General features: G+C 34.8%; 2 protein-coding genes across 5 annotated transcripts; one reads left to right on the plus strand and one right to left on the minus strand.

The window, feature by feature from the left end:
• Window positions 1–309: 309 nt before the first annotated feature.
• LOC128177774 (BTB/POZ domain-containing protein 17-like) lies at window positions 310–4,302 on the minus strand. Its single transcript, XM_052844626.1, has 3 exons — window positions 4,197–4,302; window positions 2,202–2,564; window positions 310–1,978 (listed from the first exon to the last, which is right to left on the minus strand). The coding sequence occupies exons 2-3, from the start codon at window positions 2,541–2,543 to the stop codon at window positions 884–886; spliced, it is 1,437 nt and encodes a 478-aa protein (XP_052700586.1). The 5' UTR covers window positions 2,544–2,564; window positions 4,197–4,302; the 3' UTR covers window positions 310–883.
• Window positions 4,303–4,309: 7 nt separating this feature from the next.
• On the plus strand, window positions 4,310–11,616 carry LOC128177775 (serine--tRNA ligase, mitochondrial-like). Of its 4 annotated transcripts, none has more exons than XM_052844628.1 (15): window positions 4,310–4,358; window positions 4,697–4,763; window positions 6,763–7,056; window positions 7,187–7,222; window positions 7,314–7,391; window positions 7,622–7,676; window positions 7,836–7,899; window positions 8,034–8,187; window positions 8,375–8,486; window positions 8,671–8,710; window positions 8,985–9,072; window positions 9,250–9,353; window positions 10,018–10,111; window positions 10,763–10,858; window positions 11,282–11,616. In XM_052844628.1, the coding sequence occupies exons 3-15, from the start codon at window positions 6,826–6,828 to the stop codon at window positions 11,462–11,464; spliced, it is 1,335 nt and encodes a 444-aa protein (XP_052700588.1). In that variant the 5' UTR covers window positions 4,310–4,358; window positions 4,697–4,763; window positions 6,763–6,825; the 3' UTR covers window positions 11,465–11,616. The 4 variants fall into 4 exon arrangements, with proteins under 4 accessions (XP_052700588.1, XP_052700589.1, XP_052700591.1 ...); XM_052844627.1 differs by lacking the exon at window positions 4,310–4,358 and adding an exon at window positions 5,749–5,927; XM_052844629.1 differs by lacking the exon at window positions 4,697–4,763 and having other exon boundaries at window positions 4,318–4,364.
• The last annotated feature ends 3,139 nt before the right edge of the window (window positions 11,617–14,755 follow it).

Here is a 14,755-nt window from a genome sequence, read left to right on the forward strand (position 1 = left end):
GTATCATTTTATTACAATTTTCACACATCTGGATTTTCACAAGTTTTCATCAAAGTATAATCGTTCAAAACTTATTCTTAAGAATTTATATTGAAATCATGAATTTTTATTTCAGAGGAAACTTTTCATAAGGATTACCCCCCCCCCCCCCCCAAAAAAAAATAAAAGTTTCTTCGTTCAATTTGAAACTGATTAACATTCTCATAGATAAAATTTCTACAATTAAATAATTTTTTTCTAATTGGTCAAAGTACGAGCAAGCCTTTTTTAAGTTTTTAAGACAAAGAATAAATACAGATGAAATTATAAATTCTATGTTTAATTAATAATGAACATGATAAAGAAATTGTTAACAAATGTAAAAAAAAAAAAAAAAAAAAAACAAGACCAAAATCAATAAAACTTTTGGCAAACAACCACTTTCAATGCACAACCAAATACTGGAATGATTCGACACCACATCACAGTCTCTCTTTGGTCAACATTTTATACTGACTTTATCAGTGTCATACATGTACAATTATTACCTGTTAAATACCATCAATACTTTGCCACATAGTTAAGGGATATAAAACTTGTTCTGTTTTTTTTTTAATGATCATGCATGTATCTGTGAAAAAGTTAACTTACATTTATAAATGAAAATCCAATTAACTAATCTTTTTTAGCACTTATTCCATAATACATGTGGCATAAGTTACATGCATACTTGAATCTACGATTCAAATCTGTTGTGGCAATGTCATAGAAATACGGTACCGTAATAAGGTACTGTTAAAAATTGCAATATCTAAGCATAAAGCAGCTAGTTCACATTTTACGAATGAACACAGATCATTATACAAAAGCTGCATGTTGATCATAAGCCATGGAGCCAGGTCTATTATTCTACGGGCTTCAGTGTTATCTGTAGAATCAGTGAGTCCTCCACCAGAAGTGGGGAGTTAGGTTGACAGAGCTCTGCCACAGACACCTTCTTGTCCATTTCTGTATCAGCTGTGTAACGCGTCTTTGAGAAATTTTTGCGTCCACTGACAGAGTGTAAAATCTCATCCTTTCCAACAACAGAAAGCAGATACTCGATTGGTCTGGGCTGGTCTAAAATGAGATTTGAATAAAGAATGCACCGGAATTCTTCAGACGTGGATGAGAATCCTTTAGGGTGACATTTCAGATCCCAATCCCAGGTTTGCTGTGGAAAGGTTGAGGCTCTAGTTGAGAACCTAAAGCTGACTTCTGAACATTTGGGACAGGCGGAGAAGGGCTGTAACACAAACCGCTTGTCCCACCTCAGATCTGTGTAGTTTCTCAGTAGAAAGCAGGGTCCAGTGAACTCCTTCACAGTGGCTCTGCTGGTCAGCGGTAGAGCATGGTACTTGTAGGCTTGGAGGAAGTGTTTTTGGAATATATCCTTATACTTCTGAGCCACCTCACTAGACTCCACTGCACAGAGCTGCTCCGCAGTCATCATAGGAAAACGGATGTGTTCCACAATTTCCGTCAGCTCATGAATCTTTTCTCCAGCTCTTGAAGGAAACTGGGGGCAAAGAAGCCACTTCAGCATGGCATTCCAGAGTTGGAATTCATCTTTAATGCATAGTTCTGAGCACTTGAGAAACTCAATGAGTTGTTGGTTGTCCATGCCGACCCATTCATCCTCCCATTCGACTGAACCAATAATGTCATCCATCTTTTCAGCCATTGCACTGATGCAGGAATTGGTCAGGCGAACGTTGTTGCATTTTGTAGCATACTGAAACCAGACATGGAAGACATCCTTAAGCTGGAGTTTGGGAATAATGAAGGAACATGCAAAGGAAATGCACACATTGCGTAGATCTGTGACATTGTATTTGTCTGCCAGAATAAGAACTGGTAGTGTGTTGTCTATGTTCAACTTGACATGACAACTGTAGAGAAACTGGAGAAATCTGGGAAAGACGTTGACACACATACTGTCTTCTGTCAAGGTCAAGTCCTGGAAGATCATTAAGACAAAAAAATTAGTATTTCATAAAAAATTTCATATAGAATGTCCCAATATTATCCAACTAAAAATTAATTAAAATACTAATCAAAAAAGGCAGTTTCTACGGAAATATTTTTCTTTAAGTTAACCGCAATTTGTTTAATCTGCAATGTGTATACTGGTACATGTATATCTATAGAATTATAAGATATGACTGAGTAAAAATTCTGACCTTCTTGCTTCCATCATTCCACTCCTCACTAAGCATGCGCTCAAACACATCACTGGAGCGGACCAAGATCAGCTTGTGTGCGTAGAACTTGTTGCCCCCTACCACAAGTGTGACGTCGCTCAGGGTGGTGTTGTTGTAGAATTTGGCCTGGTCACTCAGCACCTGTCTCTCATTACCATAGCAATCGATGCCCTCTGGGCTGGCCAGGGACAGGGCTGTAGGGGAGGAGGGGAGGGATACAGACATCTGACTTCTGGAGTTAAAGGAAACCTGCTCACCATCGTGCTGTGCTAGGGGTGCAGTGTCTAACTGAAGGCCAGCTATGTTCAATCCAGCAGCCATTTATTACCCTTGCACCAAAGTCTAAAAATTATGAAAAAGATTAATAACAAAATGCAGTCTTTTTTTTTTATGATACGTGAAATGAAAATTTGCTTAACCTAAAATGCAACAGTGCAACATTTTGGATTAACTGATTAAAGGTAATCCAATAAACCAAAACTTTATTTTTGTTCAGTGCGCCAATAAAGCCTTCTGAGTATGTCTGATGTTAAAAACATCATGGCATTAAAATGTTTCAATCATACTTGCATATGGCTAAATTTTATTCTCCCATGTACATGTAGTTGTAACAGCAGAAATATTAATGAACCAAGATTTGTCATTTGAAATTAAATTCATTGATTGGGTGTATAACCTGATAATATATTTTAGAATAAACAAAATTTTCTTGATAAATGTGTTGTTCAGACCGCTTCCAATACTGGCGCCAGGTAGCTCAATCAGTAGAGCCCCTGACTAGAGATTCAGGGGGCCTGGGTTCAAATGATACACCAGTCTGGTCCGTCATTATTTTTCCCATCCCATTACATTTGGTGCCGTGCCATATCCCTTGGAACTGAGATTAACTCCTGCCAGGGGAAGAGCCTGGAGTGATCTTCAAGGGTGAATATCATTTAGTGAGGAGGAATGTGACAGTCAGACTGCATCAAATACTGATACAAGATAGCTAGCTCAGTTAGTAGAGCACCTGACTAGAGATTCAGGGGGCCAAGGTTTTAATCGCGGTCTGGTCCATCATTATTTCTCCCATTCCATGCAAATGTCTTGATATATAAGCAGTATTTGGGTTTGGTTGAAAAAGCGACCATCAAGAGCTCGATAAGGAAGCCTTTGCACTCTGCCACAATGTCTTCAATTCTATCTGCAGGTCTGTAGCTTTAATTTTGGTCTGAAAAAATTCAGATTGAAAATTAACCCAGGTTGTCCATCCAATTTTATCAGACCTGGAGCTATTCAGACCTGCAGCTGCATGTACTTTAATCAATTCTTACCCTAGCTGAAATATTGCAATAATTTGCAAAGCATGTTTTAAGAGCATTACCATGTATTTTATTTTACTGTTTAGTGTTAGTTATCACTACAGTGTATAGTAATAGGAGAACTGAAAGAGGACCAACCCTTTAGTACCTAAATAATTTATAATTACCATGATTACCTTGAAAAATTCATTCATATACATGTAGATTAATGCTACAGAACATATTATAAGAGAGATTGCATATTGACATGCATGTAATGTGATAACAAATATTTTCTGTAAAAAATTGTCTATTGTACTTTATTCACTGTAAAATGAAAATGACAATAATGATAGGGTTTTGTCCCCATAAATTTTCATAATTTATTGAATTTGAAATAAAGAAAATATTGAAAACATAATAACGTATGCATGCATATAGCTGATCTAACTTAATTTACATGTATGACTAACACCTACATCACTTAGGATGCGTGTTTAGTATTCTTGGTATATTCAGCTTTATATCAAAATGCAATGCACATGATGCATGCTGGCAATGGCCAAAATATTGCACTGGGTATGGCATGTCATATTTCACACAAAAATTCAAAATGACACATCTAGTTGTTTTAACAGTTTTCAGATATAAAACTTTCAACGTTTTTATTTCATTGCAAATGTGAACAAATTACCTTTGTTGCACAGAACGGTTTCCACTCAGCTGATCTTCTTTGTTTATGTTTTGCGTGTTGTCTACTTCGACCGGAAGTGAGTCTGTTTACGTTCTTACCTCCCTTTCCCAGGACTAACACATGAGTATCGAGTAGCGCAGGGGAGAAAGAGGAGAAACTTCGGTAAAGGTTCGCCATGTCGCAAGCAATTAATGCAAATTTTGCAGTTGAATAAGACTATTGATAGTGATATTTTAAGTGTGATATAAAGACTCTTAGAGCAAATATGTTAGGATGTTTTGAGGATTTTTTTTTGGGGGGGGGGGTGATGGCATTTTTTTAAAAACCGTTAATGTGTTCCATAAATTTCTTGAAAGAATTGCTTTAATTTTGATGATATGGTATTAAAGAAGTGAAAGAACTTATTTTACACCAGATTATGATATTTATAATGTTTATTGTTGCTTATAAATATTAGTGTTAACATTTCACTTTAAAACTTAAAAAAAAATTTTTTTTAGGAGATTAATGTTGTAAGACGTTTGGCTTACTGCGCAAAGTCTTCCTGTCTGCTTATTATATACTAAGGTAAATCCAAGTAAATGTTTTCACAATTTTATTGTCCATCAGAGGGTCGAGGGATGCGGGCCTACAGTCTCCCACAATGGTACAAAACATGAGTATGAACATGAGTACATGAATATGTCAAAGGTTGACAGGAAAAATGTAATTCGGTGACAAGCAGGCAATGGCAAAACTCTACAGAGTCTGCAATTATGATAAATATATTACTCTTATATATATACACAATTAAGTTGACACATTTGCAGTAGGTTTCTTCCAGTTCGCCAAACATCAGAGTAGGATCCTTCCCGGGAATGAATCATCAGACATACAAATAATATTTGAGCACATTCTAAATAACACCATATATATTTTAAAACAATTTTTAACAGTCTTCACCAGATTCTGCTATTCATACTTCATGGGTACCATCGGATATAGAGATTCCGAGCAGATGGCAAAATGCTTTTTTGTAGAATTCTCCTGTATTCCTCTAGCTGTTTCACATACATTGTGGCCTTCTCTTCCAAATATCTCCTTGCGGGTTCAGGGTACTTTGAGGCTGAAATGTTCCTAATAGTCTGATTAGAAGTCTGTGTCTCAGGATTAACATAACAGTAGGATGTACCTTTGGAAGAATCCTTTTCACCTCCATCACCATCTCTTCTGCGGCAATGTGACCAACAACTGCCACAACAAATGCTACCCATTTTCCTAACAGTTTTTCTCTTCTTTCCCTAATGTAAAGATGACTTCTAAAGTTAAACCGACATAAAAAAGGACTCTCCACCCAATTTGATGATCACAATCAGCTGTAACTTAGTTACTGGCAATTCCGCCATAAGTGCTCATAGGAAACTCTTTAATGTCTTTATATATAAGTTTGTCTGGTATTTTTAAATCTTATCTAAGACTAACAAGAGTAATTCCTCTGGGTAGATTGTGCCGGGGGTATATAATGAATCTATCCTTAATGATCTCTCTTTAATTTCATCAATTGTTTCCATAGATTCAAATATGCTCACCAGTGAATCCTCAGATTCTGCACCTGCCATTTCTTAAAAGTTTTTCTTGTCCTTGCTGTCGTACTTCATTTTATCCTGGTCATGGCACCAAAAAATATTAATACAGATGTAAGAAGTTCGGCTCACTGTGCAAAGTCTTCCCGTCTGCTTATTATTTACTAAGGTAAATCCAAGTAAAAGTTTTCACAATTTTATTGTCAAGCTGATAACGAGTTGTATAGTGGCATTAAATCAAGTCTCAAAAATAAATCTTCAAACAAATGACATGAGTATATACTTTCGACTATGACGGACAGTTTCGATTAGTCTTGATCACCTGTGCAGATCATGAGTATAGATTCGGTGACTAAATTTAAAAGCAGTATATCAGTTCCAAATATAGTATCAAAACTGTCAAACTGTCCATCACTGTGTGACAGTGTTGAGGGGTGCGGGCCTAGAGTCTACATTAGTATGAAGATGAGTATATATCAAAGGTTGACAGGAAACATGTAATTTATGACAAGCACGCAATGGCAAAGCTCTGTAGAGTCTGCAATTACTGTAAACGTACTACATTTGGCTGTGTATCCTATTTAGCGTTTTTGGCGGAATGCGGCTTCTACTAGATCAATGCCATGCATATATGTATATAAGAATAGTCACATTTTGGGATACGCTAATTCAAATCCACCCCAACTTGTTCAAAAACTAATTTCCGCCAATTGTCGTACATGCCAAATATAATACATTTACAGTATGATAAATGTAGTACTATCGTCCCATACCTGGATGTATGACATCATACTACTGCACAATTAAATACAAACTGTACTTTCCAAAGGACTTCCCAAAAGAGTGATTACTTGGTAATCATAATAATTCATAATAATTGCACAGTTTATATACATAATTGTTTACTTGTTCTGTTGTTCATATTAATAGTTCTTATCAAGTCATAGCTTAGTCATTTGTAAATATACACCTGTTTACAATGTGTATCATATATCTATTTTCAGTGCATAAAAGAATAGAAAATTTTGACAAAATCGGCATTTTCTCTGCTATAAACAAAAAAAAAAATGCGAGCCTTTCAAATCTGGAGAAAAATCTCCAAATCAGACTTCACTTTTTGTAAATCCAAAGTCATCACCAGATTTCTAAGCTCTCATCCTGTCCCCGAGGCCTGGAGACGCCCATTTGATCCACCCAGCCCAGAGTTTGATTGGCTGTACCTGTGTGATGATAAGAATCGAGCAGCCATAGAGGAAAACATCGTAAACCGCAAAGGAGTTGGAGATATAAACGAAGTTGTATGTAGGACTTGCTTTGACCTGATTCTATACCAATGTACACTTTAAAAATCTTTTTACATTAAGCCATGTTTAGATAATGGAAGAGATGACAGGAAGTGAAATACATGAATATGCATTTTGGTTTCAGATATCACTATGGAAGACATTTCAAAAAGAGAAGGATGTAAGTTTTGCATTTTGTATATATTAAGATTGTACCCATGCAGTGAATGCTTATAAACATAAGTTACTTAAAACATAAAATAACTGTTTAGGTTGCAAAAAAGGAGTCCCTTCTTCAACAACTGAATGAAGCAGCTTCTAAGATCCCAAATAGGACCTCCCCCGCTTCTGTGAGTAAATCTAACATTATAACCATATTCAGAAATTTAAGAGTATTTATGGTATCATAAACACAATTTGTGTCATAATATAATTGTATGAAAAAAATTGAATCATTGACTTGTGTATACAGTTGTTTAACAATGAAGTTAAAAATAGTTAACTTTTTTGTGAACTACAGGCAATTTAATACAAGTTTACATATAGTATTAATAGTACATGTATTTTACTGACACCTTAGCCCATAGGAAGTGAGGAACAGGCAGAATGCAAAGGCCTTTTTGGAACAAAAAAAGGTATAGGATTTAGAACACTTAAAAGATAGAATGTTTTACATGTATCTTTGTCCAGCACTGAAAATTTATTCCATGCATTATTTGACATCATTTTAAGTGATATTGGTCACTTTTCCTCCTAATACATGTACATGTATTTTTTTCTCCCTTTTTCTTTAGAATTTACATTTAAACCTCAGTCAGTGATGGAAATTGGAAAGAAATTAAATCTACTTAGAACAAGGTAATTTTGCACAAAGAAAATACAGAAGCACTTCTTTTTTAATTAAATCTTTAATCAATAGCTAGTCAGGGGCAGTATTATCGATAAACAAGAGGTAATATTTATCAGTAATTATTTTGGGTTTTTCTTTTCAGTGATGTTGGTCATACTACAGGGCCTCGAACTTACTACTTCCTGTCAGATTTTGCAAAACTAGAGCAGGCCCTGATTAGGTATACCCTGGATAATATTCTTCCACAGGGATTTACTCTAGTTTCTGTCCCAGATATTCTCAATGCCAGCGTTGTTGTAAGTCTACACAAATCAGAATATATATTCTAATATAAAGACAAACAATATGTCAAAAACAGTGTGTACTAAAGATTTTTGGATATAAAAACCTTTTGTGTATTTGGACCAAAGGCAGCTTCTGTCATAACTCGATCTTGATAATCTTTGTTGAAAAAAATGTAGCCATTCAATTTTTATAAACCAGGAAGCTTGTGGATTTAGGACAACCGGTGACAGGAACCAGGTATACAAGCTGGAATCTAATCGCCATGACAACCCTCTCTGTCTAGCAGGAACAGCTGAAATATCACTTGCTGGTATAAATTCTAACTTTCAGTCTATTTTATAGTGTATGATTTTGATATCCAATAAAATGACAATACCAGTACTTGCATTGATAATAAAGTTAATTGTTTCAGTCTTTGGATTTTTTGTATGTAGTCCATTTTTACTGATAAGGAATTTTATGGTGATCAAAAATTCATTGTATTGATCTTACAGGTCTCTTTATGAATGAGACTTTAACAACTCTTCCAAAGAAGTAAGTACTGGCATTAGATAAGATGCTCTACTGGTCTGGTATTATTTGCAAAGGGAAGTAATTCAATTCTTTTCTTTGATCTTTGAAACTTTCTATCCCAGAGGAAAGTAACAATATTTTTTTTTAAAGTTAAATGTTTTTAGGAGTTTTAACATTCTACATATAGATACTATTGTAAATATACATATAATTGATGTTTGTTGTAACATTTGATAGTATTCAATGAAACTTGTGAAACTGTTGTGAAGTTTTGACTGTTTTTGCTCTGTGTCAGGGTGTGTGCTGTGAGTCGTTGCTACAGAGCAGAAGTCTCGCGTTTGGAGGAAGAACAAGGCATCTATAGGGTTCACCAATTCACTAAGGTCTAACATAAATACATTCACCAATACATTACTGATGTGTTTTCAAATTTAATTCGCATTCTTAAAAACTTTTTCTTAATAAAGACATTGGTTGAAAATAAAATCCCTAGTCATGAACATTAAGCTTGTTGGCAGGTATGGGATGAGAAATGTCAACATTTGTTCTGCCTATTTCAGGTTGAAATGTTTGGAGTTACTCAAAATCAAGGAGGAGATGATTTACTTCTAGAGTTTTTGGAAATAGAGAAACAACTTTTTCAAAACTTAGGATTGCATTTTAGGTAAAAGCCATTCTTTCAGTTTTATAAAGAATGGTTGTTCTAAAAAAAGAAAACAGCTGTACATTACACTTTATCACATGTTCACACGATGTAAACATTAAGTCTAGCTATTCTGTGGGACAGTAATTTACATTTAGACTCATTGATTAATAGCTGTAGAACTGGTTCTTTGTAGGAAAATTTGGGTTGTCATACCAAATAACAACAGTTTTGTACATAAAAAAACCCCAATTCATCATATTTTCTAACTTTCTCTGGTTTTGGACATATTTTTTACACACCCGGTGTATATAATTCACGAGACATTTTACTTGTACCTCTCATGTCTTAACTGTACATGCATACTTGTAAGAGGTTTTTTATATACCGTAGCTTAATTATGAAGGGAAGTGCAGTAATTTTGTTTTGAGGCAAAAATATATTGCTTTTAATTGATACCCATATTTATCACACTCCATTTTCTAAGCATTTTGAGTGTGTTTAAATAATTTTTAGGTTGTACAATATCTAAAAAAAATGTTGTTATTAAAGAACTTGTACAGGCTGTCTTAGAAGTTAGGAGCATAAGTCCAAAAGAACCACAGCCTCTAACTTCACAGTTTTACACATCTGTAGAATAAAATGTGATAAAATGTTTGCACCAATTGTCTACTTGCTGTTGCAGAGTACTTGAGATGCCTACACAAGAAATAGGAGCACCCGCTTACAGGAAATTTGACATTGAGACCTGGATGCCAGCTAAAGAGCTGTGGGGAGAGGTAATGCGAGTTGTTTTTGATACAAGTACTGACCATATTAATGTGTGTGTTGAATGATTAGAGCTGTTTTAACTATCTACATGTAGTTTTCTCATCAAAACAAGCTGTCAAAAATTGACCTCCTTTCATCTAATTCCCTAAATGAAGTTCATTACTACTCATAGACTGTCAAAATCGAAAAGTTGTTTGCTAAGATCTGCTCTGTTGTATGAAACTGACACTTTTTCAACTGAAATATACATTCCTGGATGAAGTCGGACGAGTATAGTAACTACTGCATTCAATGTATTCATATTTATTGGCCAGTGACTGGATAGTTAACCACAAGAAGTTTTCTCAGATTTTGTCATGTACTGTCTAAAGTCCCAAATGTTAAAACGGCTCTATCACTTAATTGATCAAATAAGAGTTTGGAGAGAGAGAGAGAGAGAGAGAGAGAGAGAGAGAGAGAGAGAGAGAGATTTAATAATTGTTAAAATGCTTTTTGTGAAAATGACTTCTAATTCCAAATACTAGATGTGTAATAATATGTAATATCAAACTAAAATGTGTCGGGGATGCATTGTACTGTATAAATGTGTGAAAGTAATTGTACAAATGATAAATGATATGTTAGATTGACTTTCTCAATGTGACATGGATTTTTACCAGATTTCAAGTGCTTCCAACTGTACAGATTACCAAAGCAGGAGACTAAACATCAAATACAGGGAGGAAAACAAAGAAGATGGAGTACATGCAGAAACAGTAAGTTGGTTATTCCCTCATGATTAATGATGATCATGCAATGATGTTGCATTTTCATTAATGATTTACTGTTTATATTGTAGAATTTATCCAGTAAAGTAGCTATTTGGTATCTTGATCATCAATTACATCAAAGTGTACTTGAGCTCCCAAGCTCTCTTTCTTTATGTTCTTTAACCTCAATATTTCAAACCCCGGCTTCACTGTCTCTGACTTTCCTCAAAGCAATACTCAGCCTCAAGTCTGACCCCATTTTTATGTACTTTTCTTTTAAAGATTTGAGTTGAGGACGGAGTTGAATAATTAAAATTTTTTGGGTGACAGTGGGGCCTGGAATGTTTTGAAGCTTTTTCAGGAAAATATCAAGTTTCAAGATAGAATAGATAAATTTACTGTATAAGTAACTGATTCTCTCATCATCAGGTGAATGGAACAGCCTGTGCTGTGCCAAGATTGATCATGGCCATCGTAGAAAACAACCAGCAGGAGGACGGGAGTGTGGTCATTCCCGAGGTACTCCGACCCTACATGTCCGGACAGACTCATCTCCAGAGGTCACCACTCAGAGGCAAGCTGACCTTCTCCAAGGGAAAGTACGCAAGATAAGAGAATGGCCCTGCAATGTCACATCTGTGAAATAGACATCCTCCAGATAAGAGAATTAAAGGATATGCCTGTTACATATGTGAAATAGACATCCTCCAGATAAAGGAACGGCTATATTTGTTACATGTGTGAAATGGACATCCTCCAGATAAGACAACAGCTATGCTTGTCACGTGAAGAATAATCTATGAAGTCGACAACCTTCAGATAAGGGAAATACTTTGCATGTTTTGAAGGGTAATCTGTGAATTAGATAATTCTATAGAACTTTCAAAGATTTAGTTTTCCAAATTTCAAAGTGAACCTTTTAACCTTTTCATAAGGTTATCCTAATTTGCAATTAAGGAAAAAGAGTTGTTATTTGAATGGAGCCTTTTTTTTTTACGTAGATGGCTTCTACTTTGATTAATTGGATATCAAAATAGCCTTTCTCTTTAATTGCAAATGACAGCTTGTTGAATGACTTGTTCTGAAATTAAAGGTCTTTGATGACCTGACCATACGAAAAGGTTAAAAGGTTCACTTTGAAATTTGAATAGGTAAAACTTTAAAGGAGACTTCAAATCTATTCATCCATTTCTTAATGTAACAGTGAAGGATGATGTCATGTGCCCAATTCTAAGGTACAAATAAAAATGTGAATTTAAAAAAATGTCCATTTTTTGTTTAAATTGGACTGAAAACAATGCTATATAAAACTTTTACTTTAAAGCAGTTTAAAGAACAACAATGCACCAGAGAACAACTGGATAACTTTATTCTGAATGAAGTAGAAATACATGTATGTGAATGTCATTTAAAGTTCCCTTTGATACTTAAAAGTTGTAAAGACAAACATAGATATTAATGTCAACGTGACATGCAGATGTTATTGTGAAAAATTGAATGTCATCGTGACACACTGAAGTAAATGTTACATACAGAATGTCATAGTGACAGATGTTACTGCTACATATTAGATGTCAAAGTGACAATCTAAAGTAACTGTTACACACTTAATGTCTGTGACACAGAATTAACTGTTACACACTGAATGTTATAATGACACACTGAAGTTAATGTATGCACAGAATGTCACTGACACAGAATTACTGCTAAACACTGAATGTCCTAATGACACACTGAAGTTAATGTATGCACAGAATGTCACTGACACAGAATTACTGCTAAACACTGAATGTCATATTGACACACTGAAGTTAATGTATGCAAGGAATGTCACTGACTGAATTAACTGTTACACACTGAATGTCATATTGACACACTGAAGTTAATGTTATCCACTGAATGTCAGTGACACAGAAATAACTTTTACAAACTTAAACTTTATAGTGACATGCTGAAATTAATGTTATTAGTGTTAATTAATGTTAATTAATGTTATCAGTGACACAAAGTGACACACTGATGTTAATGTTATACAAAGAATATGAGTGACAAAGAATTTACGCTTACACAATAAATGTCAAAGTGACACACTGAAGTTAATGTTATACATGGAACGTCAGTGACACAGAAATTACTGCTACTTATTGAATGTTATAGTGACACACTTAAGTTAATTTTATGTATTGAATGTCAGTGACACAGAAATTCCTATTACACACTGAATATCATAATGGCATACTAAAGTAACTAGTAAACACTGAATCTTATAGTGATAAAACAGACTATAAAAAAACTTACACACTAAATATTATGGTGATATACATGTATGGAAGTTAATTTTACACAGTGAATATTATAGTTACTGTATGTCATATCAACTTTCAGCAGTAACTTCAGTATAAACCAAGTTATTGCTACACACTGAAATTCACACTGACACACACAAGCTATTACACACTGAGTGATAGTCATAGTGACACTGAAGTTACTGTTACACACTAAATCAGTAGCTAGTAACTTTACTGTAGCATGTTGAAAGTTATGGTAACACACTTATTATTACACACTAAATGTCAGAGTGACACTCAGGTATTAATGTTATATTCTGAAAGTCATAGTGATGTTATGATGTTACTGTTACACATTGAATGTCATAGTTACTGTAACACACTTCAAGTCACATTGACACGTGGAGACACATTGAAGTCACTGTTTCACACTAAATGTCATAGTTACATACAGACATTGATTACTTTTATACTATGCTGAAAGTCATTGCCAGTGACACAATGAAGTTACTGTAACACATAGTTATTATTGTTACACAGTGGATGACATAGTTACTGTTTCACAGTAAGTATAACAGTGACACACATGTACATGTACGTTTCTTAAATACACACAGAAATTGCCATCACATTCTTTTGTCACTGTGACAGACTGATGGCCTCCGTGGCAAAGTGGTCTCTATAACACATTGAATGACTTAGGTAAACCGTGAAAGCTTTAGTTTTATTTACTATAAAGATCATATTGACAAATAAAGGTACCCTTGTAAGACCTTATTTTGTCCTTGCAGCATGTCAAAGGTCTTTTTGACACACCGAGGGCACTTACGGTACGCTTGTACAAAGATATACTTTAGACCTTTTAAAGGTACCCCAAAACGCACATGATTGACGGATATAGCAACATACTGTAGGATCTATGAACACGCTGGCAATTTCTGTAATACATCAAAGGCTCCTTTGCAATGAGTAGGAGACCATCCCGTGGTTTCATTGAGTTTTTTGGGGAAACAATTTCCATTGATTGAGTAAAGTTATGATATTACAGTTTTGAGTATGCTTTAAAGTTTGGGCGAAAAATCAGTATAATCAACGAATGAAAATTTTGTCCATGGATGGACTGAACAATGGAATCCACAAAAATCGGTGCTCAGCGAATCATGAAACCACAGTTTTTCTGCATCTTGCATATACTTATATGTACATACTTAGAATATATCTACTTAGCAGGAGTACGTGTACGTTTTGTTACATCATTGAATCTCTTGGAGATGACCGATGAAGATTTTCGGGGAAGGGGGGGGGTGTTAATAGACTAATAACCAGTTAAGTATCGCGTTTAGAATGACATATTTTCCTGTTACGTGTCTATTTCATGAAAGGTTTTCAAATCTGAATTAAGTTTCAGAAAAGTCGTTGACAGACAGGTTAGCGAATTACTTTGTCAGAAAGTTCCTCCCCTAGTGCAATTAATTCCAAATGAACATCTCGCATTTCTCTTTTAATTGCATTTTTAAACCTTTTGTAAGTTAACTTTGCACTTGGGAAAAAAGAAAAACAGTTTTGTTAATTTTGTTTCAATTACATGAGCGTTTTCTGCCCAATTTAAGGAAAA

The sequence above is a fragment of the Crassostrea angulata genome, chromosome 3, assembly GCF_025612915.1.
Source record: "Crassostrea angulata isolate pt1a10 chromosome 3, ASM2561291v2, whole genome shotgun sequence".
Classification (NCBI taxonomy): Eukaryota; Metazoa; Mollusca; class Bivalvia; order Ostreida; family Ostreidae; genus Magallana; species Magallana angulata.

Excerpts from the sequence above, each read along its gene's own strand:
- LOC128177774 (XM_052844626.1), bottom strand. The coding sequence starts at position 2,543 with ATGGCTGCTGGATTGAACATAGCTGGCCTTCAGTTAGACACTGCACCC. Across the intron at positions 1,979-2,201 it reads GGAATGATGGAAGCAAGAAG|GACTTGACCTTGACAGAAGA; the intron begins GTCAGAATTTTT and ends ATGATCTTCCAG.
- LOC128177775 (XM_052844628.1), top strand. The coding sequence starts at position 6,826 with ATGCGAGCCTTTCAAATCTGGAGAAAAATCTCCAAATCAGACTTCACT. Across the intron at positions 7,223-7,313 it reads CATTTCAAAAAGAGAAGGAT|GTTGCAAAAAAGGAGTCCCT; the intron begins GTAAGTTTTGCA and ends ATAACTGTTTAG. Across the intron at positions 8,711-8,984 it reads TTAACAACTCTTCCAAAGAA|GGTGTGTGCTGTGAGTCGTT; the intron begins GTAAGTACTGGC and ends GCTCTGTGTCAG.